This window comes from Taeniopygia guttata, chromosome 1, assembly GCF_048771995.1.
Source record: "Taeniopygia guttata chromosome 1, bTaeGut7.mat, whole genome shotgun sequence".
Lineage (NCBI taxonomy): Eukaryota > Metazoa > Chordata > Aves > Passeriformes > Estrildidae > Taeniopygia > Taeniopygia guttata.
The window spans coordinates 5,197,206-5,223,519 of NC_133024.1; the positions used below are offsets into that span (position 1 = coordinate 5,197,206).

The window sequence follows — 26,314 nt, forward strand, 5'->3', positions numbered from 1 at the left end:
GAAGCAAAAATGAAGTGGTGGGTTTCTTATGCTGAGTGTTGCTGTGAGCTGTAAATTCCTCTCTGGACAAGAAAATAGCCATATCACAGACAGCACAAATATGCCATGGGCTCCAAGTAAGGCATGGGTTCCAAAGGAGCCACGTGTTTCAAAGCACATGAATAACTTCTCTGACCAAGTCTAAGCAGGGACCATGTCCCATCAAAGTGCTCCTAACCCAAAATTTGTTAATTCGGCCTGAAATAGGGAAAACTGCAGCCCACAGAAAGAGATTTTTGTTATCACAACAGCCCAAAGTGAGTCAGATTCATACTGCTCTTGCCAGGACGGTTTGCCAGATCACTGCAGAACCACAGAATGCATTGGGTTAGAGGGATCTTAAAGACCATCCAGTTCCAACTGCCCTGCCATGGGCAGGGTTACCTTCCACTAAAACAGATTGTTCAAAGTCCAGTCCAAGCTGGCCTTGAATGCTTCCGAGATGCACATTGCTGAGGTCCTCAGTGCCAGCCTGGAGTCCCTGATTGTGGCCACCTACACAGACAGTGCACCCTTGGGTGCTGATGTGGGCAGGCTGTGGGCTACACTCAGCCACCAAGGAAGCCTGATCATGCTGGTACCACATGCCCTTTGAGCCAACCCTGATGACTCCAAGGTTCAAAGTCTGGGTGTGGCACACTGGGTCTGCAGAGGCAGCGTGCCCAGATCTGCTGGCCCTACACTGGCTTTGTTTGCCAAGGTTCAGCTCTGCACTCATAGTTCTGCATGGTGTATCTGGATGGGTGTCCATGCCCAGTGGAGAGTGGGAATGAGAGAGGCAGAAGGAAGGAGTGCAGCAGGTTTGGGCACCAGCCTGTTGATTTCAGTTTTCTGCAGTAGCCTGGTTCCACTCCATTATAAGGGGACATTGATCATGTACTGGGAAGGCAATAGGGTCCCCAGTCCATGCCCTGCAACCCATTCTTAAAACTTGCACTCCTCCTCCAGCAGCTGTCAGCCCCTGAAATAAACAGAACCTTTTGTCTCCATGCTCCTGTCAGGAGCATCCTCAAGAAAACTGGGAGTGTGGACGATGCCTGCCTGTTGCAAGGGATGCTGGAGCAGAGCTCCTTGCCAGCACTGGGGCCAAGCTGCTGCCCTCACCCAGAATCCTGCAGGAATAAATGAGTCCTTCCCACAGTGCTTGGCTTCTTAGGGGATGCATTTGCACAACCATAGCAACCACAATCCGTGTTCCTGGGATCTCTGGCCAAAGGGCTGGGCAGCAAATGGGTGTTTCAGAAGCTCTTCTGGAAGCAGAAGCCTGTCTCCCAACAAAGGAGAAGCTGACAGCTAAATCCTCCCCACAGAAAGTCTGAGCTCTGTGCCTCAGGATTATAACAGTGCAACAAGGGGTGTTTGGCAGCTCATGGGATGAAAATAACATTATTGCCATCTAGCTCATACAGTGGTTTAAACTGGGAGATTTTAGGTGCAGAACTCCAGGCTTAAAGAAACTTAGTAAAATGAACCAAACCAGCTGGAATTGCTTCATAAGGTTTTGTTATCACCTTTCTAATGCCCCTCTTAAGTGCATTTTGGTTTCAGATTGTATCACCAAAAGAAACCCAAACCAAACCCCAAAACAAAACATGCAAAACCCCAAACAAACAAACAAACAACCCACAAAAACACACAAAAAGCCCCAAATAACAAATCAAGCTCTTCCTGGGAAAAATAATAAGCTCTTGAAGGTCAGCCATGGGAGAAGGAGTGGGTTTGGGTCTCATCCTCGTTCAGGGCAAGCTGCATTTCCCTGCAGGACGTAGAGCCTGTGTTTGCAAATCACTCCTACAACTGCAGAGGATTCCTCCCTCCTGGCCATTTGCTGTCGTTCTGCTGGCTCTAGAAGTTATTTCCATCTCTGGAAAGTCAAGTGCCAGCTTGCTTCCAATACCAAGAAGGGAAAAACCAAAAGTACAAATTGTTTTATTGGAAAACATTGTTGAAGCTCCACAAGCCCAAGTGCATCGATGCTGAGAATGGGGATGTGCTGTTGGATCGCCTGTGACCACATCTCTGCTGCATCCCAGCTGAAACATGGACTGTGGAAGGAAATGCAAATGCAGGGACAGAGAGGGAATCATAGGGCACTCCAAAATGTCCCATTCTGGTTAGCTGTGTCCAATTCTGCATGGCTCTTGCCAGATTTCCCTCTCTCTTGACAGGTTATATTGGTGTCTCCTCCTGCCAGGTGTTCTCTGGTGGCAGAAGGTTGATCACATGTGGGATCTCTTCTTCACTAGAATGTTGAGCACAGGTGGGGTTTCTTCTGCTCAGGGAGACCCACAGGGTTTATAACACAAGTAGACAATGGCACTAAGGATGGCTGTTCAGGCCTCTCTTCCAAAAAAAAGGTAGCTTCATCCATCCTGGTGATCAGCAATGGCCCCTGGCCTCTTGAATTGCACAAACTGGGATAAGATGTTGTTCAGAAGAGTGAAACTTATGAAAGGAACGAGAGATTTGTCTTTACAAACAAACGGTGAGTCTGCTAGTGGATAAAACTAACACTGAGAGAGCTAAAAGAAAGATTCCACTGATTGATAAATGGAATGAGAGAGATTTGTCTTTACAAACTGTAGGTCTGCTGATAAATAAAACTGGATACCGAGACATGAAAGAAACAACGGGAACAACCATAAATTTCATAGGAATTCCACTGATTGCTACAAGGGAAAAAAAAGCTGGGGGAGTATACATTAGAAGGCGGTCTTAGGTATTAGGCACTTCAGGAAGGTTCCTGATGGGCTGTAAATGGCCCCAGACATTTTACACTGATAACCTACCTCTGATATTTTTATTTCCACAAAACGAGGAACCACTGGGATGTCACCTGGCAGCTTGATGGGCTGTAAATGCCCCCAGGCAGTTTGCACTCCCTGATAATGTGCCTCTGTGTCTCCCATCATCATTTCCCTGTGCAGCCTATTCAAAACAGCAGCTGTGTCATTTCCAGCAGCACCTGATGTCCTCCACCAAGCAGTGACTTTGTCTGCATCTTAGTTTGCTGATGTGTTTTTTCCTCAAACTGCTACAAAAGCAGAGTCACCAATACTCCACCTACGGTACCATTCCTCAAGCATGGTAATTCTGTTTCCTATTCCTAATACCAAGCAGAACATCAGCTTAAAGCACAAAAACTCTAAACCTAAAGAGAGGAAAGAGAAGTTGAAAAACCCACCCTGGTTTAGATGCTGCATAAGAGCTTTAAATATTTCCATGCATGGGCAATCAGCCATACACTTCCTTAGTGCCACCGTGCTCTGATCAAGTGGTGAGAATGAGTCAAAAACATCGTCACAGACTGCTCAAAGAAGTTGTGGCTGTCCCATTCCCAGGACCCTTTTCAAGGCCATGTTGGATGGGGCTTGGAGCAACCTGGTCAGGGGAAGGTGTCCTTGCCTGTGGCAGGGCGTGGTACAGAATGATCTTTAAGGTCTCTGTCAACCCAAACCAGCCTATGATTGTATGATTATGCTAAAGGCACTATGGTGTGGTACAAACCAGAGCAAGACCAGTTATTTCACAGCCCCCAAAATCACCACTGACTTTGAGCAGAGCCCCAAGCAGTGGTTCCGTGTCAAACACCCCCTGTGCAATGATAACCAGGATGTTTCAGAAGCTGATTAATAAGGTACCTGATAAACCTTCTTCTCCTGGCATCCTCACATGAAGCCAGAGCACCTTTCAGTCGAACCTAAGCTACTGGAGACCACCCAGAGACATTTTTGATAGTTTCTCCTGCATTTTGTGATGGCATGAAGAGCAAGATGACTGACATGGCGATGTGAGCAGATGTTTAAATCTCTGCAGGATCTGATGACATGAAGGTGGACTTGCTTCTCTTCTCAGACCACCAGCTGACATCTCATCACATGCTGTCTGTACACATTCTCCCTCACCCCCTGTACACACATATCCCCCGACACACAAATCTTTTAGGAAATAATGCTATGGCACTGTGAGAACAGCATGGCAAAGCTCAGGCCAAGACCTTATAGGAGTGGACCGTGGGTTTCTTTAGGGAAAACACACAGTACAGTGGTAGCCATCACAAAGGTAGGCACTAATTCCTTGTTAATCACTGACAAGAGTCAGAGGAAGGGGATGGCAGCTCATCCCATTGCTCCCAGGAGATCACTGACAGAAGCTGGAATGAAGTGAAAATGAAGGGAAAAAATCAGGTAGGAGCCCCACATCTTAGGAGCCTTTTTCCTCCATTGCAGGAATGGAGATGCCCTGGGCTAAAGGTAGGTGAGACTCCATCTCCAAAGCCAGAGCCAGACCACACCTGCAGCTCCCTCTGTGTACAGTGCTCAGCTACACACTACCCCAGTGAGATGCAGGAAAACTCTATTTACTCTGGCTGTTCCAGGCACTCTCCCTGCTTTGCAGGACATGTCCTGGCACCAATCACTCCTATCTCTAACATCCATCACCAGGGACAAGAGAATATGACAACACTGCAGGTGACAATTTAAAGGGGAGTTTTAGTGGCCTCTCACATCTTAAATCATTTTATAATCATGCACAGCTTCTGCCTGGTGGGTTCACAAGGTTCAGCCTGGTGGGTTCACAAGGTTCAGCCTGGTGGGTTCACAAGGTTCAGCCTGGTCTGTTCTCGTTTTCCTTGCCAAATGTGCTTATGATTCATGTATGTTGTGAGAGTGTTTTAAGGCCAAATGGGACAGGAGCCAAAGCAAATCCATATCAGAGTGCAGCATAAAGAGAACAATTGAAATGCATAAAAATGTAGGGGATTGTAACTGGATGATCTTTAATGTCCCTTCCAACCCTAACCATACTGCAATTGTATGGAAAGCTTCTCTGGCTTCTCAGAAAAAGGAAAAAGGGATCTCTCTTACCTAGACAGAGGAAGCTGAAGATCCATTGAGCCACTGATGCTGTCTGAAGCCTTCTCTGCAGTGGCACAGACAGCGGAGCAAACTCAACTTTCATCTTGGGCTCTGCAAGCACGTCTTGCAAGGAGAAGGAAGCAAGTGGCAAATGCAAAGTGCAAAGTCAGTATCTCTCCAGTGTAACAGTAGAAGGGATTGAGCAATGTACAGTCACAGTGGTGGCTGCACACAGCACCACTCTGTACAGGGAGGAGAGGGAGGTGGCATGGACGTCACACCATCATGACTCACAACACTGTTAGATGGTGACAACTCCATGCTTCTTCCACTCAAATCTGGAAAGCAAACTGCATTCAGGACCCAATCCTGCTCTCAAGATCCCGTCCCTTTCAAATTTTGCAGTATTTGGATATTGGCAGAGACAAGGAGGCATTCATGCTGGTAAGCCAGTTTTATTTTCCCCCTTCACCTACAAATCACCCTGTGCACAGCAGGAAAGGACAAGAATAGGCAATGAGCACAGGCAGGTCACTTTTGTTCACAAAAAAAAAGTTTTGATGTGATGTGGATGGGTTTCAGTCTCAGCCTAGGAGGTGGGGAGATAACAGAAATGTGTTTCACTGCTGAGCACAGGGTACATGAGCCTCATGACTCTGCCAAGACATGGATGGATGGTGGATGGATGGGGCATCTGAGTTTCCATGTGCACCCTTGCACAAATTTATATAGGTATAGAGAAAGGAAATACTACTCCTGATTTGCATTTTGTATCTCCAAGCAGGTGTTGCAGTCTGAGCCTCTGCCTTGTCATGTGCAATTGACTATGTGGGAAAAAGAAGTCTGGGGGGAAAAATCCTCAAGGACTGACAAGCCCCTCAGGTAAGCAACAAAATCATCTCATCAGAGGGCTGGGAAAACCAAAGGTCTCATTGTAACCAGGATATGGAATAATACTGTGAACAGATCATACTGAACTATGAGCACTGTGTAAGGACTGGCCATGTACAAAGGCTTCGCTCACATATCTAAGGAGCATTTCAAATCCCAAGGTCACCACAGCCAGGGATTACAGAATAAAACTAAAAACAACCTTTGGCAGAAGCAAATCAGAGATGCTAGCTGAAAAATAATCCCTCCCCTTTGCCAGGCCTAGGAACATGCTGGGCTATGAGGGATCTGTTAGACTCAGTTTTCCCAAATCACTAGGATAACAGGGCTCTGGTGAAACCCCAAGGGATCCCTTCCTAAAAGCATTGGTTGCTTTAATTGAGCTAAAACTGGTTTAGATTTCACTCAAATCTCTCCCCATCCTTTGTCTTCTACTGCAAATGCCTGTGAGAGACAACTGCTCACTTTAAAAATCTTAACAAAAATACAACAAAGGACTAAATAAGGAAAAATTGCAGTGTTGGGAACTGCCTTTGTGGCTGACTACCACGTGGTGGGTTCATCTTCAAGATGGATGCTCAGTCTTTTATACCCCTGGGGGTTGAATCAGCCAACCCTGGACCCTCCAGAAGTCTGTCAGTCAGCTCTGCTTTGCTGTTTATTGGTGAAGACTCCTTTCTTGGTTGGAGGGTCAGGTGTTGTCATGCCGTGCTCCTTTAGCAACAAACTTTTGCATTCCCAACTGCCCCATGGAAGGGGCACATGTGCATGACTTCTTTTAAACTGTCCTAGATAACACAGGCTGTTGGATGGTAACAACACAGAATGGGGGAAAAGGCAACTATGGGGAGAACAGAGGACATCTACATTACAATAACATAACTCTATATCAGTAAAGCTTCTCTGAACAGTCACACAATAATCATCTCTTAATTGTGAGAGCCAATCATCTCATTATCCTGTCTGCTTCAAGAAAGCAAAGGAGGTTTTTAATTATTTCACCACTGTTACCTGGAGACAGGATGTTTCCTGATGAGAAGCCATCAGTGACTTCCAAAGTTCTGTGGGGAGACTGGTCTTCCTGGACTGTGTAACAGCAGCATTGTCAGAGAGGTGGATGGTGGGACCAAGAAGAGGTTAGATTGGTTATTAGGGAAAATTCCTTCTCTAAAACAGTTTTCAAGCCCTGGAACACGCTGCCCAGGGCAGTGGTGAAGTCCCCATTCCTGAAGAGATTTAACATGCATGTGGCACTTGGTGGGCTTGGCAGTGCTGGAGGAATGCTCAGACTTAATGGTCTTGCAGGACTTTTCCAACTGTAACAATTCTATGACTGTGAAAAATTGTCGCAGGGACATCTCTGGTCCAGTGATGATGTTTCAATGTGTTTTCTATCCAGCACTCTTGTTCTTGCTGGAGACCAGCCATGCCAAGGAACTCTTGATTTTCACTAGTTAAAAGTGTCACATCTGTGCCCTGGGGACACCTAGACATGTGTGAAGCATTTTCTGCCCCCAGAAATTTCAGGCTAAGCCCTAGAGCAGTTGTAGTGCTTAATTCCAAAGCAGTTGTATTGCAGAGTTACAGGTCTTTGCTTGTGGCTTATTATGACAAGGAAGCCTCATCTTCTGGATTTATTATCAAGTCATGTCCTTGGAAGACCTGACCAAGGAGTTAAGCAATGCTCAGCTGGGTAATAAATATTTATGTCCTGCTTTGCTGTGGTTATGTAATTTGCTTTTTGTCTTTCTACATTCTTAATTAAGGAGAGAAAAATAAATACTTATAGAGGACTTTGAAAACTTCTGCTTAAATAAGAGAGGAATCACAGATTTCCATTCAGGAGGAACTGAAAGAGATGCATCTCTTTGCTGAGTGTAGATAAAATAGAAACTGTGACTTAAAATCTCTGAATCACAGAATAACTTAGGTTGGAAAAGATCTCTAAGGTCAGGGAGTCTTATCATTCCACCAGCACTGCCAAGGCCACCACTAACCCATGTCCCCACATGGCGCATCCACATGTCTGTTAAATCCCTCCAGTAATGGGGACTCCACCACAGCCCTGGGCAGCCTGTTTCATGGCTTGACAACCCCTTTTGGGAAAGAATTTTTTCCTAATTTCCAATTTCCTGTCTCTTGTTCCCTGTGAGAAGAGACTGACCTTCTCCTGGTCCCACCCTCCTGTCAGGAAGTTCCATAGAGTGAGAAGGTGTCCATCCCCTCCAGCCTCCTCCTTGCTGTTTTAGGGAAGAGCAGAGCTGTGTCTCTGAGTTTGATAACCCATTCAGATGTGCCCAAACACTGAGCTCTGATCTCTGTATCTTATATCCTGATACCTTAATGAGTCTTACTTCCTAACCCACTCAGGAATTTGCACATGTATGGGCCATGACAAAGCTCGAACTACATTCCCCTGTGGCTTTTCCCTTTTCTATTATATACAGTCATTTGTTCAATCTCCTATGGCTTGCATTTAGTTTGGGAAAATTAAGCTCCTTTAATCTCTCAATAATCTTCTGTAATACCTCTGTCAGTGGCCATTGTTATTCAATGGGGCAATGTCCCTCTCAGAGTATGAGGAGGAATTTATAAGCCCAGAGTCTTGGAACTTGGGTTTTTGAAGTCACCAGGCTTTCAAAGTCAGCACGGTAAGACATGCCCATGTCACTTCACAGGATTTACCCTAAAGCCTCTCATTCATTCATATTAGCTCCTAGAGCTAATATTAGCTCCTAATAAATTAGCTCCTAGAGCTAATTATCCTCCAGTGGCCAAAATTATCAGAAGAAAACTGAATTTACCATCTTGGTAGTTGCACAGTGGATTCTCAAAGTCCCATACCTTTCTGACCCATCACACCTTCAGTAATAAGGGTTCCTCCCAAGGGAGGTTCTCCTCCTTTCTAGCATCCCAAACCTGTGTGATACCATTTCACCAAGCTTGGTCTTTGTCCCTCTCCAGCTCTGAGTGAGGGCATAGGTGTGAGAGAAGCTCATTTCTGCCTGGAGGATTTTTAGGGTTTGGGGTTTTTTAAATACAAATTCTTTCAAATTTTACTTCCCCTTCTACCTGTTACAAAATCACTACTTCTGATTCTGGCTGTGTTATGCCAGTGATTTTCATTAAAGAATTTGATGTCTTTTAGAGCACTTGATTTCTTTTTATGCATTTCAATTGTTCTCTTTATGCAGCACTCTGATGTGGATTTGCTTTGGCTCCTGTCCCATTTGGCCTTAAAACACTCTCACAACATACATGAATCATAAGCACATTTGGCAAGGAAAATGAGAACCCACCAGGCTGAACCTTGTGAACCCACCAGGCAGAAGCTGTGCGTGATTATAAAATGATTTAAGATGTGAGAGGCCACTAAAACTCCCCTTTAAATTGTCACCTGCAGTGTTGTCATATTCTCTTGTCCCTGGTGATGGATGTTAGAGATCCAGTTAGGAGTGATTGGTGCCAGGACGTGTCCTGCAAAGCAGGGAGAGTGCCTGGAACAGCCAGAGTAAATAGAATTTTCCTGCATCTCACTGGGGTGGTGTATAGCTGAACACTGTACACAGAGGGAGCTGCAGGTGTGGTCTGGCTCTGGCTCTGCCTTTTCTTTACTGAGCGTCTTAATACAGAAGATCCACTCTGTTATGTGTATTTTAGATAATTCGTGCTTGTGAAAAATAGATGTATGAAATATGTTATATCGGTCAGAAATAAGTTTTTGTAAGTTTTCTTAAGCACTCAAGCTGGGGATGGGAAGGTTGCCTCACAGAATTTGGAAACCGCAGATGGCAGCAGGGAGAAAAGGATCTAATTTGCAAACGAATGGACATGGCCAGCTAGAAGATGAGTGCTTCTCCAAGGTAATCCAAGGAACACCCAGGCGATGAATACTTGATAAATATCTCAGATTGAAATAGCCAGAGCCATCAAGAAGAAACATCTCAATGTGTAACCCTCTGATTGGCATACATCAGCTTCCCAGACACAGTTTTGTTCAGCTCAGCAGAGAAAAGAGACTCCATGAATATGTGAGACTTTGAATGGAAAGAAAAGCCCCGATCGCCAAAATTCCTGCCTCGAGCAAAATAAACTGTATAAACACTGCTTGAGCAGGATGGGTGTGAACACAGGGGACCCTCTGCTGCAGGGTCAAACCTGTGTCTCACCCAGCACCGATCCCGGGCTCGGCACTGACTTTTTTTTTTTTTATAGTGGCTTTTCGTTGTTGTTCTCAAAATTTATATTTGGACCATTGAATAAATTTTCTTTATTTTAATATATAATATATAATATATAATATATAATATATAATATAGAATATAGAATATATAATATATAATATAGAATATAGAATATAGAATATATAATATATAATATAGAATATAGAATATAGAATATATTATATACAATATATAATATATAATATATAATATATAATATATAATATATAATGTATAATATTTAATATATAATATATAATATATTATTATTTTTATATATATAAACATATATTATATATTATATATTATATGTTTATATATATATAAAGAATATAATTATATAATAACACAATCTATACCTTTACTTTTACCTCTAGCCTATCGTAACTACTATAATTACCATATTCATGTTACTATTCTCCAGTCACTGAAAGTTAGTATGTTACAGTTTGAGCTAGAAGTTGTTTTTCAGTTTTCTTGCTGTGGAAAATTCTGAGACCTTTTTTCTACTTGCAACATCGGCAGACTTGTTTGCTTGTGAAATCTTTCTGCTTGGTAAAAACTTTTTTTTGAGGTGGGTTTATCCTTTGCTCTAAGCCATAAAAACTCCTTCTAACATATCCTTTGCCTTCTTAGTTATCCAGTAAAACTGGCTCAGCAATTCTTTTCCTCTGTATCAAAACTTGCTTTCATTTCTATTCCTTCTTCAGATTCTATATTCAAAAATCTTTCTGCCAAATATACATATCTGTGAGACTTTCTTGTCAAACTTTCATCCTTCCCAACACACTTTGAAAGGTTTTCTGCAGGAAAGTCCACAAACAGGTCCAGGGCCTCTGTGGGCAGCAGTTCTCAGAGCAAGATTGGGTTCACACTCTCACAAAAGACCATGGCAGCTTTAAAATAAATGAAATTATTGAGAATATTTTAAAATAAACACAATCTTGAACTTCACCAGTAAGAAAGCTTGATCCGATTGCAATACCTTGATTGCACACCTTCCTTGCAGACCTTGGGCCTCCATCATAAGGTAATTCTTTTCCAATTTTCCTTGTTCCTCTTTCCAGCCATGTATTAAATACTCTATCAATACCAGAGGTGGGAGAAGGGGACTATGGGGAGAATAGAGGACATATAAACAATAAACCACAATAATATAACTATACATCAATAAAGCTTCTCTTAACATACACACAATATTATTCCCTTAATTGTAAGAGCCAATCATCCCATTACTCATCTATAACAAATGCAAAAGCTTTTTGCTATTAACCTGTAGTGTGCATGGAAACACAGAGCTGGGGTCTGAAAACAGCAATTTCATAATGATTTTATCATCTTTGCTGCTTGAAAACTACCAAGGGGTGCTAGTTGAGAGTGGCTAAACATGATCCTAGGTGTGCCCAGATGGGCAAAAGGACAAGGGCATATCACCTGTGTGAGCAATGGTGTGTCCAAAAGGACCAGGGCAGTGACCATCTCACAGTGCTGAGGCACACCCAGTCCTGGGGACAGTCCTGGGCCCCTTACTCTGACAAGGACATTGAGGAGTTGGACCATGTAGAGAAGGGAATGGAGCTGGGGAAGGGTCCAGAACATGAGGAGTGGCTGAGGGATATGGGGGGTTCAACCTGGAGAAAAGAAGGATCCTTTTCGCCTTTCAACCTGGAGGAAACAGGGAACCTTCTCACTGTCTTCAACTCCTGGGGCAGGGCTTCCCCCCTTACCACAGCAGATCTTATCTGCTCTATCCATCAGATGGTGCAATAGCTCCAGATATTCTCCCCTTCCACCCCAACATGAATTGATGAGATAACCCAGGCCAGCTTGCCTAGCTAGCGAGTTATTTCTCTCTGGCGGGTGGAATTCCCAATAAACAACTGGCCTTGGGAACAAGATCCGGGAGATAAGCTGGAGTTCCTGACTGAGAGACACTTCACTTGACCAACTATAAAAGCTACACAACCTTTCACAGAGGCAGAAGCCCCCTACACGCACCTTGGAAATGTATAGGACTTCTCCCCAGTGTTTAGATGCAAATTCTGTGGACACTTTCCTGAAAACTGAGCAAAAGAATTCTGTGTGCACTCCACCATCAATTTGGTGGTAAGTTACATTGAATCCTAATCTATACTATTTCTTAGCTAGCTGTAATATAGGTACCTTTATATTGTGCACTATATTTTATCTACTAGGTATTGGTGTTACTAGTATTGAGAACGGGATGAGCCTTGGCTTGTCTGGCCCCTGCTGCTGGACCAAATAGGAGCAACTGTGGTGCTTCACCCCAGAGACACTTTTGGCCAGCTGGATGTTCCAGCTGGGCACATGGAGACAAGTCCAGACATGCTGGAGCTCAGGTGGCTGTGGGATGGAGATTTTAAGGCAATGGTGAAGGAAAGGAGTAGGTTCTGATGGAGGGTTTTAATCCAGAGCTTTTATTTTGATCCGCAGGCTCTGAATGTAGCAGCAGCTTCATCAAACTCCCAAACCTCGTGGTTCCCCTCTCTTTTACCTGGGGGATGGAAGGGGGGAAGGGGTAGGGAGCCACCAAGAGAAGGAGAGGAGGTCTCAGGGGACAAAGGACACCTGGATGGCCCAATGTCCCCCCGGGGGTGGAGGGCATCTTTTGAATCTGCCCAACCACTCGATGCCCTTCTGGAATGCCAGGAGTGACAGACAATGCTGGCAGGGTCAGGGAGGGAAAAGGAGGAGTGATGACATGCCTGGGAGGAAATCTTCAGGGGAGGAACCAGGTTTCAGGGGTAAATCATGAAGGCACACCACAACAACTAGGAGTCATTTTTGTTTTATCCTGTGTAGTAAGTAGTCTGTTCAAAGTCTTATGTCTGTTAATTTTGTGTCTATTCAATAAATTATTAATTTTGTAATAGACCTAATCAGCCATTATTAAGAGCTTGCAAACAAGAGCAATCTGGGTTCAGGCTGCCCCAAAAAGAGCAGTGCCAGAAATCTGAGTCAAAGGCAGGACTTGTCTAAGCTCACCTCCATTCATAACAACTCCTTGGAGGGAGGTTGGAGCCAAGTGGAGGTTGGGCTCTGCTCCCAGGTAACAAGCAACAGGTCAAGAGGAAATGGTCTCAAGTTGCACCAGGAGAGGTTTAGACAGAATATTCTTAATGGACAGGGTTGGCAAAGACTGCACAAGGAAATGGTATAATCCCTATCCTTGGAGGGATTTAAAAGCCATGTAGATGTGGCATTTGGGACATATAGATATGTCCCAAATACATTATACATATTACATATTTTAATATGTAATATTTCAATATTACATATTGTAATATTGGCTTTTCACAAATATTAAAATGGATTTTATATGTGTAATGTTAAAGTAACTTTGTCATAAAGATATAGTTTTTATTTCTGTTGTTAATTAAGCTTAGACATAGTAGTGAAATAGCTATGCTTGTGTTAAAATGCCTGCTTGGGTGGGATAACATCCAATGAACATGGGATGAGTGTACCTGTTACAGATAGGCCAGCTTCAGACTCACCATCTGAAGACAGAGTGGACCAAGGCCCAAAACTGAAGATAATGATAAAAATGGACCAAATCCATAACCAAGGAATATGCATGCTCTAAAAAGGTGGACCCAAGGAGGGGCCATGTAAAAATATGTAAACTAGTCTGAGAAAATGTTTATTATGCATAAGGGTCCATGAATATGCATCAGTCTGATGTGAGGGAAAATGAATTTAAGGGGGATCTCCAAAGAGAACAGTGTGGTTTTGGCTGAGTGCCAAGATGCACCCACCCATAATAACCTTTGCTCTATGGTCCTTGTCTCCTATTGTCCTTTATTAAACTTTTTAAATTTTCACAGGAGAGTGAACATGTTTTTCACAGACATATTTAGTGGTGGCCTTGGCAATGCTGATGGAATGGCTGGACTCGGTGATCTTAGGGGACTTTTCCAACCTTAATTATTCTGTGATTCTGTTTCAAAGCCCAGCCTAAGCAGAGATGAGCACATCTATTGTGGATGTACAGGAGTACACCGCGCACTTACAAAGGTAATACACAGGGCATTGTTGCCCCAGAACACTATGGCTTGGCTCCCAGCTTAGGAAATTCTGAGGAGCTTCCTAAATCTTTAATTGCAATCCTCACTTTTAATTGCACTGGATGTAGTAGCAGGAATTACATAGTTCTGGAAGAAAAAGTAACGTCTATGTAAAGCCACTTTTAGTTGATATTTATTTATTCTCTTTCCAAAGGTGGCTCTTTGAGCCATCCATCCCCAGAACTGGGTGCTCCAATACCATCCATTAAATGAGTTTCCACAATTTGCCCATAGGTAATAATGAAATTAAGCCATTCCAGGCAAAGAGAAGCAAAGAACAAAACCAAAACCAAGCCCAAAATCCTGAGGGCCTAAGAATCAATAAGGGAATGCAAAGCATTGTAGTAGAGAAACAATCCCCACAGGGATAATCCTGCTTTTCACTGCACTCCCAGCAGCTGCAGTCACTGATGAGTGGGAATTGCCTTTTCTCTTTGTAATTCAGCATTTGGGTGTGTGGATTTCACTGGTTTTATTTGAGTTCTGCTCCCGGTGGAAATGCTGGCAGTGCCGCAAGGCTGACAAAGACTGGAGTGCTTCAAGTGTGGATACGATTTGGGTGCAAATGGACTTTATTGGCATCAGGGAATAAAGACAAAAATGCAGAGAAGAATGGAGGGGTTGAGGGAGTGATGGAGGGACAGTGGGAGAGTGGGATGGAGGGATGAAGGGATGGAGAGAGAGGAATGGAGAAGCAGAGGGATAGTGGAAGGGTTGGAGGGCTGGCATGATGGATGGGGTGAAGGTGGGGGCAAGGCTAGAAAGGAGGGTGGGATTTGGGGCTGTGAATCAACCCTGGGAATCAGATTTCAGAAGAAGCCATCAGCAGGATGGGTGTTTTGGTTTGGGTTTGCAAAAGAGGCAAAAGGAAATAATAAAATGTGTGGGTGTAGAGGGTGTATGTGTGTCTGGGCATACGTGTGCACACAGATGGCAGCTCCTGTATGTGTACACATGTGAGCAAGTATCTGTGCATGAGTGCATGCACATGGGAGTACACACATGTTGTGTTTATGTCTGTCTGCACATGGGTGCATCTGTTTACGTGTTCACAGGCATGTGTACAGCATGTGCACGTTTGTGAGACTGGACATGTGTATGTGCATCTGTGTCTATGTGCACATGTGCATATGTGTGCATGCATGTGCATAGAGGAATGTGCTTGTGCATGCAAATGTGCATATGCAGCATGTGCACATATGTGTGTGTGTTCATATGTGTGTGCACGTTCATATTTATGTCTGTGTGCATGTATGTGCTTGCACATGTGAACGCAGGTGTGCATACCGTTGTGCATGTATGAACACGGGGGTGCATTTTCACAGTTGTTCACGTGCATGTTTGTGCATGCGTGTACAGGGGTGACTGTAGGGAAGGGAAATAAAGGTTGGATATTAGGAAAAAGTTTTTCATGGAAAGAGTGATAAAGTTCTGGAATGGCCTGCCTGGGGAGGTGGTGGAGTACCATCACTGGAGGTGTTTAAAAAAAGACTGGATATGGTGCTCGGTGCCATGTTTTAGTTGAGGTGTTACTGCATGGGTTGGACTTGATGACCTTGAAGTTCTCTTTCAACCTAGTAATTCTGTGAATTCTGTGGATTCTGTGTATGTGTACAGGTTTGAGTATACGTGCATGTGTTTGGATATGCTTGCATGTATGTGCAGGCATGTGTGTGTACACACGTGTGCACATGTGTGTGTACAAATGTCAGTGTGCACTGCATATACACCTATATGAGAACCTGCATGTGTGAATGTAATTTGTATGGTTTTGCACGTCCATGTGTCTGCACAAATGTGTGTGTGTGTGTGTGAGTTGACATGTGTGTGCATGTGCACATATGCCAGTGCAGGTGCAAGTGTGTCTTGCCTGTGTGTTTGCACTCCTGTGCATGAGTGTATGCAGGTGTGAGTGACCATGCATGCGTGTGCACAAACACATGGGCACCTTGCACATACGTGTGCAGGTATATGACCAAGCATGTCTGCACACATATATGGGCATTTCTTGCATGTTTGTGCTCTGGTGTATGTCCGTGCAGTTACATGCACACATACATGGGCATGTCTCCACATGTGTGTGCAACTGTGTGTGACTGTGCAGATGTGTGCACATAAACACATGCATTTCTTATGTGTGCGTGCAGGTGTGTGTGTGACCACATATGCATGTGTTTGCACACATGGGCACCTTGCACATGTGTGGGGATGTGTGTGATCAATCATGCAGGTGTGTCCACACATGCGTGCATGTGACTTGCCCATATGTGTACAGGTATGTGATGATGTATGTGTGCACACACAGAGGAGTGTTCGTTGGGTTTGCCTGTTTGGCATATGTGTGTGCAGGTGTGTCTGTCCAGGTCTGTGCACACATGGGCCACATGGATGTGTCTCCTCATGTGTGTGCAGCTGTGGAGATGTGTGGCAGTGCAGCTGTGTGCACACACATGGGCTTTTTAAAATGCGTACGTGCAGGTTTCTGTGACCCCGCATGCGAGCGCACACGAGTGCCTTGTACATGTGTGTGCAGGCCTGTGACCAAGCATGCGTATGCACACATGTATGGGTGTGTTTCACACGTGTTGGCAAGTCTGTGTGGCAGTGCAGGTCTATGCACACACATAGCCAAGTCTCACGTGCGTGTGAGCTGCATGGCTGTGCGGGTGTGGGCACACATAAGGCCAATGTCACATGTGTGTGCAATTGTGTAGCTGTGCAGGTGTGGGCAAACATAAAGCCAAAGTTATATGTGTGTGCAGCCGTGTAGCTGTGCAGGTGTGGGCACACATAAAGCCAATGTCACATGTGTGTGCAACTGTGTAGCTGTGCAGGTGTGGGCACACATAAAGCCAATGTCACATGTGTGTGCAGCCGTGTAGGTGTGGGCACACATAAAGCCAATGTCACACATTGTGTGTGCAGCCGTGTAGGTGTGGGCACACTCATAGTCACATATCACACGCGTGGATGTGCAGGTGTGTCCTGCGTGCCCGTGCCGTGCCCGTGTCCGTGCCGTGCCGTGCCCGTGCCCGTGTCCGTGTCCGTGCCCGTGTCCGTGCCGTGTCCGTGTCCGTGCCGTGCCCGTGCCCGTGCCCGTGCCCGTGTCCGTGTCCGTGCCCGTGTTCGTGCAAGCCTCGCCCCTCGCCCAGCCCCCGGTGCGGGGCGGAGCTGAGCTCGGGGCGGGGAGCGGAGCGGGGGCTCGGAGCTCGGAGCGCGGAGCGGTCGCTCCCGGCGCGGGGCCGCCATGGCGTGGCCCTGCATCACCCGTGCCTGCTGCATCGCCCGCTTCTGGAACCAGCTGGACAAGGCGGACATCGCCGTCCCTCTCGTTTTCACCAAATATTCGGAGGCCACCGAGCATCCCGCCGCGGCCCCGCCGCGCCCCGCGGCCCCCATCGAGACCCAGCCCGGCGGCGAGGCGGCCGCGGGGGCCGGAGGAGCCGAGCCCGCTCCCGGTGCCGCCCGGCCCGGCCCGGCCCCGCACGCCTCTCCCCCCGCCGACTCGGTCATGCGGCACGACTACAAGCCTTGGAAGGTGCAGCGGCCGGAGCCCAGCTGCAAGCCCAAGAGCGAGTACCAGCCCTCGGACACTCCCTTCGAGAAGGAGACGCAGTACCAGAAGGATTTCCGTGCCTGGCCTATCCCCAAGCGAGGCGACCATCCCTGGATCCCCAAACCAGGACCTTCCCCCGTCCTGGCCCCGGACCGCGCTGCCCCGGAGAAACCGGCTCAGGAGAAGCGGCGGAAGGTGCACCTCGCTCCCGAGAAGAAGGAGGAACACGCCGAGGTGGAGGATGAGCATCCCAAAGCGGTGCGGCCCGGGGATGGCAGAGAGAAGGGTCGGAAGAAGGCGGAGGAGGCGGGCGGGCAGCCGGCGGAGCCGAGCAGAGGCCGGGCGGCCGCCGATGCTGTCAACAGGCAGATCAAAGAGGAGGTGGCGGCGGGGGTCAGCTCGTCCTACAGGTGAGAGGACACATCCCCGCCCCGCCCCATCCATCTAGATCCCCAGCTTGCCAGCCCCATGTCAGCTCTTCCCTGGAGGAGCATCCCACCTTGGGAGCGAGGCTGTGAAAAATTGCCGATTTCCTGCCCGGGGGGTGTCCTTAAATTCCCCATCTCTCTGGGAATCGATGATGGGGCAGTAGGTATTGTGCAGGTAGTGAATACATGGACAGTTTTTGTTAGCGGTTTGTTGGGTTTGGCAGCAGGTTTGAGTGTCTTTGTGTCCTTCCCCCCCACCCACCCCCCCACCCAGTGCATTCCAAAATTCAAAGACATCCACCACCTTGGATTTCCATCGGGGTAATGTTTGGGGTGACCTCCGTGGAATGTGCAGGCCGCCTCTGGTCCTTTCCAAGCACATCCCTGGCTGTCCTGCTGCAGCCAGCCCAAAGGATCGGCAACCTGACCATATAATCGGGGGGCCATGCACGAATGGGATGCCCCACATGCAGGAGCACCCCAGGAAGCATCTCAGGCTGGCCCACGCTCAAGACAAAGCATCCCGGGGATGCGCCAGGATGAGGGACATGCATCCTAGGCCGCTTGGGTGGGGCAGCCTTCAGATGCTGCCATGTTTTAATGCAGTGCAGCAGGGGATGACACATCCTTCTGTCCCTGCCAACACCTCTCCAACCAGCTAGAAATGGATGTCCTTATTTCACTTCAGCGGTACACCTTGTTTGGGGTTTGGATTGTGAAGCTCCTTGCAGTGAGCTGCTGTTGTTGTTTTTCTGCAGGTCAAGGCGTTAGATGTATTGGAAATGCAAAAACAAAAGTGGTGGGGTGGTTGCCCTGCATATACGTTTGCAAGGAGGATTTGCTGCAGTTGTGTTTTCCAGCACTTTCTTTGGCAGAGACCACCACTGCCCAACCGGGGTGGAAGTGGCATAGAGCAAAGCTGCGATGACAAAAAGTGTGATTGCAGCCGTTTTGCTTTTTCCTATAGCTGTGTGACTGCTGAGGTGTTTATGCCTCTGAATGATTTATTTTCCCTCTTGGGGAGATTAGAGGTGACACCTGGCCATCAAACAGGCCGTTATTCATGCGGATTTAAGATGAAGCTGGGACCTGACTCCTCTGTCCCACTGAGCAAAGCTGACAGTCATCTGCTTTCCCCCCTCCCTAAGTGGGAAACAGTTCAAGCAGTGAGATCTTGAGTTTTGCTGTCATTTGGCATCAGTTCTTAACTCTTACTGGGTAATGCTGGAGGCTCAGGTGCATCCAGGTGTGATGGTGGTGCTTGGCTGAGACACAAGACAGTGGCCAGGGATTTTTGGGGGCTCTGTTTTGCAGGGTTGGGGAGTGTTGAGGAAGGGGTTTCTGGGAGTGATACAGCCCTTAAATCCACTGTGAACTGTGATTCAGCTTTTTGTCTGCTCACCTTCTAAGGTCTGGGCTTGTGCTGGAGATAGCAGGGTTAAAGCAAAAAGCTCTCCTGGAAGTGGAGAGCTTCCACTGCTACAAAGGAGAATTGGACTTATTTGCATATTTAAATGCAGGTTGCTCACCTTCCCATCCCTCCAGTCTGCTCCAGCAAATTCCTAAGGCACTGGGCTAGGATTCCTCCCTAAGGAAAGGGGTTAGATTAGCAGGGATGTTAAACCAAAGAAAAACTAGAAGGACTCAGCTTTCTTTGTGTTGCTTTTTGGCTTTCACAATATTTTAGGGCTTCTCTTTCCACTAGGGAAAGTGTTCTCCCACTTCCATGATTTTCTTCCTTGCCGCATATTGCAGGAGTGTTTGCTCTGATGCTCAGCCATACAACGTAAGTGCCTCTTCATTAATTAATGAGTGATGTTTTGGCTAATTGTTCTCATTTTCTGTTCAAATTAGGCATCTTCTGTTGTTTATTGTTTGGATTATTTTAAAAAAGCAAATTCTCTAAATCCTAATTGCTGCCAAGAACCTGGCTGCTGATATGCTGGGTGGATATTGTACATCTCCAGGGATGGAGACTCACAGCCTATTGGGGCAACCTTATGGGTCAGAAATTACCTCCTAATGACCTCTTGCTAGAGAGGAGCAAGGATGGCTCACATGGGGCTTTTCTTCCTTGTGCATGGATGAAAGCTCCCCATCAGCACAGACTGGGGGGGCATTTTCCTCACAGTCCTCTGGCACTGCTGCAAATCAGTGTTTCTAAGGCTGGGAAACAATTCCTTGGTGAAAGCAAAGAGCAGACCAGCAGTAGTTTTTAAGCTTGCTCCATCCCACTGGGTATTATTTCCATGTGAGGAATACCTGAGAGCATGGGATAGAGTCAGTGACTAGCCCAAGGTCATGGAGGAAGTCCATGCTAAAGGGGAGAATTCTCTTTTTTACCCTTTGTGTACCTAGGCAGATGAATATCACAGAGACCATGTGCCTGTGACTTCCTCCCAGGTCCACACAGAGGTATAGCGCAGAGGTGGTGCCTGGTGGTGATGTCCATGGAAGATGGAGGTTCTTCCCAGCCAGAGGGATGAGGGATTTATTTGTATTAGCATTTGAGCCAGAAACCTTCAGTGAGGCCAGAGTGGCAGGATTGTGGATGTCTGCCAGAGACTGCCTGTGCACAGGGATCCTAGAGAATAAATAGGATTTATTTCCAATATTTCTAGTATTTCTTTATCTTATTAATAGTATTTACATTATTGATACATTTATTAACTATAATTTATTAACTATTCAGTTATATATGGGATTTATTTATGTACTTATTCCCACTGCTCTCACTGGGCGTGCAATGGTCAAGCAAGGTTCCAGCACTGAGGGGCTTCTTGCCTCAGTTTCCCTCCCCAGCTTTTTCTGTATTGGGTGAGGGGATTTCTCCTCCTGAACTTCTGGATGGGATGGGCAGAGAACTTCTCCGTGCTGCACCAAAGGATGGAGTGGGCTGGACTTGACTCTGGGGGTTTGGGATCAGAGAGAACAAGCAACAGAATGTGCTCACAGTGGCATTTGCTGGTGGATGTGAAACAATTGCAAGCACATTTGGCAAAAATAAAAGAAGGAATGAATGAATGCTTTCCATTTTTATCTGGAAATTTTGGGGAAATTACAGAATTAGGTGTTTCTTGGGTGTTTTTTTACCCCCTTCTTCTTTGACTTGCATTCCGCTTCTTTTGTTACCTTTATTCCCTGAAGAAAAAAAGATACAAAACTGAAAGGAACCATTTACCCCCTTGGTAAGGTATCAAAATGAGTACTAAGAATATTAATTTCCCCCTGAGAAGTAGTATTGTGAAAACAGATATAATTTTTTTTTTGTTTTTTTTTACCAAACCAATTACTTTTTCTCTCCACCAACTTCCTTTCCTAGCAGAGGAAAGAAGACAATAAAGGCTTCAATGGAAAATTTTGGACTGCCTCTAGTATTAATGAATCGCCTGTTGCTAATGTTCTGTCATTCATCTCAAACCCTGGAGGTACTAAAGATGTGGAGCAAATGAGAATTTGTAGTAGCTATAGAGATGAGTGAGTCAGCACTGGAGACTTGCTGCCTGGTTTTCAGAGATACAGCAGAGATAATTTAGGGAGGGAGGTCCACACAGAAAGGCTGGACCAAGATACAAAAGGGCAGGAAATTCATGCTCCTTGTTCTGAAGACAGGCTGGGAGAGCTGGGGGTGTTCAGACTGGACAAGAGAAGGTTCTGGGGAGACCTTAGAGCCCCTGCCAGCCACTAAAGGGGCTCCAAGAGCCAGAGAGGGACTTTGAACAAGAGTCTGGAGGGGCAGAACAAGGGGGAATGGCATCCCACTGTCAGAGGGCAGGTTAAGAAGGGATATCAGGGAGAAATTCTTGGTTGTGAGGGTGCTGTGGCCCTGGCACAGGTTTTCCAGAGAAGCTGTGGTTGCCTTATCCCTGGAAGGGTCCAAGGCCAGGTTGGACATGGCTTGGAGCAGCCTGGTCTGCTGGAAGCTGTCCCTGCCAATGGCAGGGGTGTGGAACAAGATAAGCTTTAAGGTCCCTTCCAATGCAAGCCATTCTGTGTTGTTTATCTAACCTATTCTTGAAAATCTCCAGTGGAGGACATCTCCTGTCTTGGTGAAAATGCTAATAACACTGCTTATGCTGTAAGGTGGGAAATTTTCCATTGCCTTCTGAAATTTCTGATCAGATCCATAGCTATGTCTGTACTAGTAAATTAAAGAGTCCCAGGACACGTTCCTGGGTGTGGAAACATCATGTACACTCCAGTTCCTAGAACTGTCCCTAGCAGCCTTCTTCTCACACTGAGTTTGGTAGCACCAACTCCCGTGCCAAGAACTTATCCCTGCAATCAGTTTGGATGCAACCACCTTGGTTTTAGAGGTTAAAGAGGTTTAATAGCACGAGGGAGGGCTATCCCAGACTCCACTGCCAGAGAACATTCCTGGGCAGATACCATTCTCAAATCCTTGTTGTTTCAGCTATGAGAGTGTTTATTAAATGTAGGCAGATGAATCCAGTTTTTTCAGGTGGAAGGGAAGGAGCAGAATGTTTCTTCCATCCAGAAAAGGCTGTTCAGAGAGGTGTTTGGCAGCTCTGGCAAAGGCTGAGCTCTGTCTCAGTGGTCACTTGATATATATCTATAGTAGCAGGAGGAGACACAACCTCTGCTAATACCACAGGGATCGGTTCTATGAGTAACTAATGAATAATGGCCCTAGTGTTTATTAAGACACAGAGCATGAAGATGGATGATACAGACTTTGTTGGTTTTGCATGCCCTGGTTTTTGATTGTGAGGTATGGCCACAGAGGTGGCTTCTATGAGAAGCTGCTAGAAGCTTCCACCATCTCTGGCAGAACCAAGCCCTGATGGCTCTGAAGATGGAGATGCTGCTGGCCAAGCCTGGACCAATTAGAGATGTTGGTAATGCCTTTGTGATAACATATTTAAGAGGAAAATCAAAACAAAGTGGGGTACAGTTTTTTTTGTAGCCAGAGCAAAGGAGGAGGTGAGAACATGGGAGGGAAATGACATGGAGACACCAAGGTCAGTGGGGAAGGAGGTGCTCCAGGTGTCAGAGCCAAGGTTCCTCTGCAGGCCGTGGTGATGACCATGGTTGTCGGAACTCAAAATGTCCCTCAGACATTTTTAGAGATTCCAGACCCACGTCAGAAGCATTTAACACCCTAGCAAACATCTAAAAACAGCTGTAATTTTAGGTTTAAACCATAAAATAATTTACCAACTTTACAAAAAAAATCAAGAAGTCACAAAAGTTTAAATATTATAACAAAAATAGAGAGAAGAATTTTTAGTGCTATACAAAGAAATTTTAATACCTATACAAAGAAGTTTCTATTTTATACATAAAAATCAAAAATTTTAAAATAAAAAAATTTAAACCAATCCTATCCTTCCTCTTTCTTTTTCCTTACCTCCATATTTTTAATAATATTAAATTAACACTCACAAATTAATTTAAAATAAAAAAAACACCATTTAATATAAATAATAAGTATTTAAAAAAACTATAAACATTTATCACATAATATGCCATATAAAAAATAACAACCAAAACCAAAACAAAACAAAACAATTAAAAATGTATATACCTTTACCTAAGCTACTAACCAAACCCAACAATCTAAAAAACCAATCTTTTAAATAACTTACAATAAACTACCTTAAAACCAAACAGCAAAAAACTACTAAGCCTTTCTTTAAAAACACAAATTAAAAAAAAAAAAAAATTCCACCACACAAAGCCCCTAAACCAAATTAAACTCCATCACATGGTGAAGAAAGTTGTCCTCTTACAGCCCATGGGGATCCACGAGGAATGCAGATTTCCACTTGCAGCCCATGGGGGAGGTGCCCACGCTGGAGCAGATGGATGCCTGGAGGAGGTTCTGATCCAGTGGGAGACCTGGTGGAGACAGGGGACTGCACACTGTGGAAGAGTGTCCCATGCTGCGGCACTTTTGGGAGGAATGTTTGCCCATGGGAGATGCTCACATTGCAGCAGTTTTGGGAAGGACTGGTGCTCGTGAGATTGGAACCATGCTGGAGAAGTTCACAGAAAACAGTCTCCTGTGGGAAGGGACCCCATGGTGTAGCAGGGGAAGGACTTCTCTCCCTCAGCAGTGGAAGAAAATCTCAGGTGATGAACTGACCAAAACCCCCACGACCTGTCTCCCTGAGCTGTTGGTGGGAAGGAGGAAGGGTTTTGGGTAAAAGGTGTTTTAAAGGCTTATTTTACTTCTCATTATCCTCCTTTGACTTTGTTAGTAATAAATTAATTTTGTACTTCTAACTTGAGCCTGTTTTGCCCTTGGAGTGTTTTCTCCAAGTGCTTAACTCGTGAACCCTTCATTTAATTTTTTTTCTCTCCTTTGCCCAGTTGCAGCAGGGGAGGGTGAGTGAGTGAGCAAGCCCCTGTTGTGGGTGCCTGCCATTTGGTCAGTGTCAAATCACAACACATGGGCAGAGAGCTATTCTGCCACACTCCTGATCTCCTCTGGATGTAGTCCATCAGCTGAGAAAGACTGGTGGTGTCTCCAAGCTGGGGACACTTGCAAGGAGGTAGCTCCAAATTGGAGTGAGAATGCATTGTGGCAATATATTCCCTGCAATCAGATCAAGGTGGACAACATCCAGCCCCAAAATCCAATGAGGAGCTGCTTAGCAGTATAGGTAAAACTGAATTTTGCTGCCTTGACCGTGTGCAAACTGGAGCTGTCTGTGCATGCCTTAGGACATGGTAGAGCAGGAGGAAGAGGTGGAGGTGGCATTCAGGTGATGGAGTCAACATGCTTGAGCAATATTCCTCTGCTCCTGCTCAGCTGGGTCACCCCAGAGAGACCTTTTTAGGCACATGGAGCTGGATGGGACCCTCTGAACCTTGAAGTCCAATTATCTGGTTTGTTATTTAGTCTTAAGGAGCAACACCCAAGGCTTGGTCTCAGAAATGCAGAGTTTTTAGTTGCATTATGCCAGCAGGAAGGCTGTGCCAAGACCTCAGTCACTGATGATTTGTTTCCACTCTGGGCCAATGGACAGGTTGTATTTTGCTGTTTTATTTGGTTTATTTCTCTCTTATATTTTTTCTGTTTTAGTGACTTTCTCCTGTCCAAATGTCGCTGCTCAGTGTCTCCAAGTACAGTATCCACATTGTTTGGCTCTGTAGCTAGGAAGTAAAAAATTTTACTTCCTGGTATCAAACTTTTTCTCTCTTGCTCTTCCTAGATGAAATCTCTTTTTCTTAAATGGAGATGGAGACTATTGCCCTTTTGGGATGAGGTCCCCATTCCTACTGAAGACTCATGAGTCCTGTTTGTGGGAATCACGGATTCATTATTAATCCCTCATTTACTCTTTGATAACAAGGCTGTCCATACTGTTCTCCTTCTTCTCCTTCTTAGGCAGTTACTTCATGCAGTAAAAAAATTTGGTGATTAGTACCAAGTCTAGAATTAACTACTAATTTTCATTCCATTTTGAACATGGCAGTCAGGGTCAATCCCCTCCTTCCTCTGTGATTTCCCAATCCTTCTACACATTGGTGCTCCCAATTACGTTGTGTCATTAGGAGGTATCATCAATGTTGCCCTACTTTTTTAGTGCCAAAATCAACCTCAAAAATATTAAACACTGCTAACCTTCTTCCAGGCTGCAGCTCAGGCTTCCAACATCGATCATTGTCATTTCCCTTGCCTGGTTTCCCATTCTGCTGATGTTCATGTTCACTGGCTTAATTAATTATTTCTCACATGGTCCTGGATAAAATGCTTTGCTGAAACCAAATAGATTTTCACATTTCTCTTGTCTGTTAAATCAGTTATTGTGTCAAAGGACATGTCAAACATCTCTCCTCCTCCCCTTCCACACACTTCTGTGTCTGGTAAAACCACCAGTTTCTTTAGGATGCAGGAGCTGATGCTGTAGGGCAGGTGCCACTTTTACTTGGTGGCTTCAAGCCACCACTTTAACACAAAGTCAATACAGAGGAGAGAGATCAACTAATTTAGATTACACATCCTATCTTTTTTCAAATAAATCACTAAGACATATATTGTTATAAATATGTCTCTTCTTGCATTTAGAGCATGACTTTTCCTTTTCTTGTCTCCTACCAGCTAAACAAGCTTTCTGAGTACTTCTGCACTCAATCTTGCCTCAATCTCATTATTCTTTGCTCTGAGATGAATGTATTTAAATATATATGTGTATATATATATATATATATATATATATATATATTCATATGGTATCTTTTGCTCTTTTGCCCCATTGGG

At 45.3% G+C, this 26,314-nt stretch overlaps 2 protein-coding genes and 1 long non-coding RNA gene across 7 annotated transcripts in view; 2 read left to right on the plus strand and 1 right to left on the minus strand.

The window, feature by feature from the left end:
- MOGAT2 (monoacylglycerol O-acyltransferase 2) overlaps positions 1-5,109 on the minus strand; it is a 29,648-nt gene extending 24,539 nt beyond the window's left edge. For all 5 annotated transcript variants that reach the window (XM_072922067.1, XM_072922145.1, XM_072922197.1 and 2 more), the window contains exon 1: positions 4,908-5,109. In XM_072922067.1, the coding sequence (XP_072778168.1) occupies positions 4,908-5,001 (94 nt within the window). In that variant the 5' untranslated portion in view covers positions 5,002-5,109. The remainder of the gene's footprint in view (positions 1-4,907) is intronic.
- A 40-nt stretch (positions 5,110-5,149) lies between these two features.
- Positions 5,150-10,038, plus strand: LOC140681778 (uncharacterized). Its single transcript, XR_012052978.1, has 3 exons — positions 5,150-5,342; positions 5,683-5,780; positions 8,984-10,038. It is a non-coding gene; the product is annotated as an uncharacterized lncRNA (long non-coding RNA).
- A 7,210-nt stretch (positions 10,039-17,248) lies between these two features.
- The window catches only part of MAP6 (microtubule associated protein 6), a 31,174-nt gene continuing 22,108 nt past the window's right edge, over positions 17,249-26,314 (plus strand). Inside the window, exon 1 of the mRNA XM_030260138.4 lies at positions 17,249-18,066. Coding sequence (XP_030115998.1) covers positions 17,348-18,066 — 719 coding nt within the window. The 5' untranslated portion in view covers positions 17,249-17,347. The remainder of the gene's footprint in view (positions 18,067-26,314) is intronic.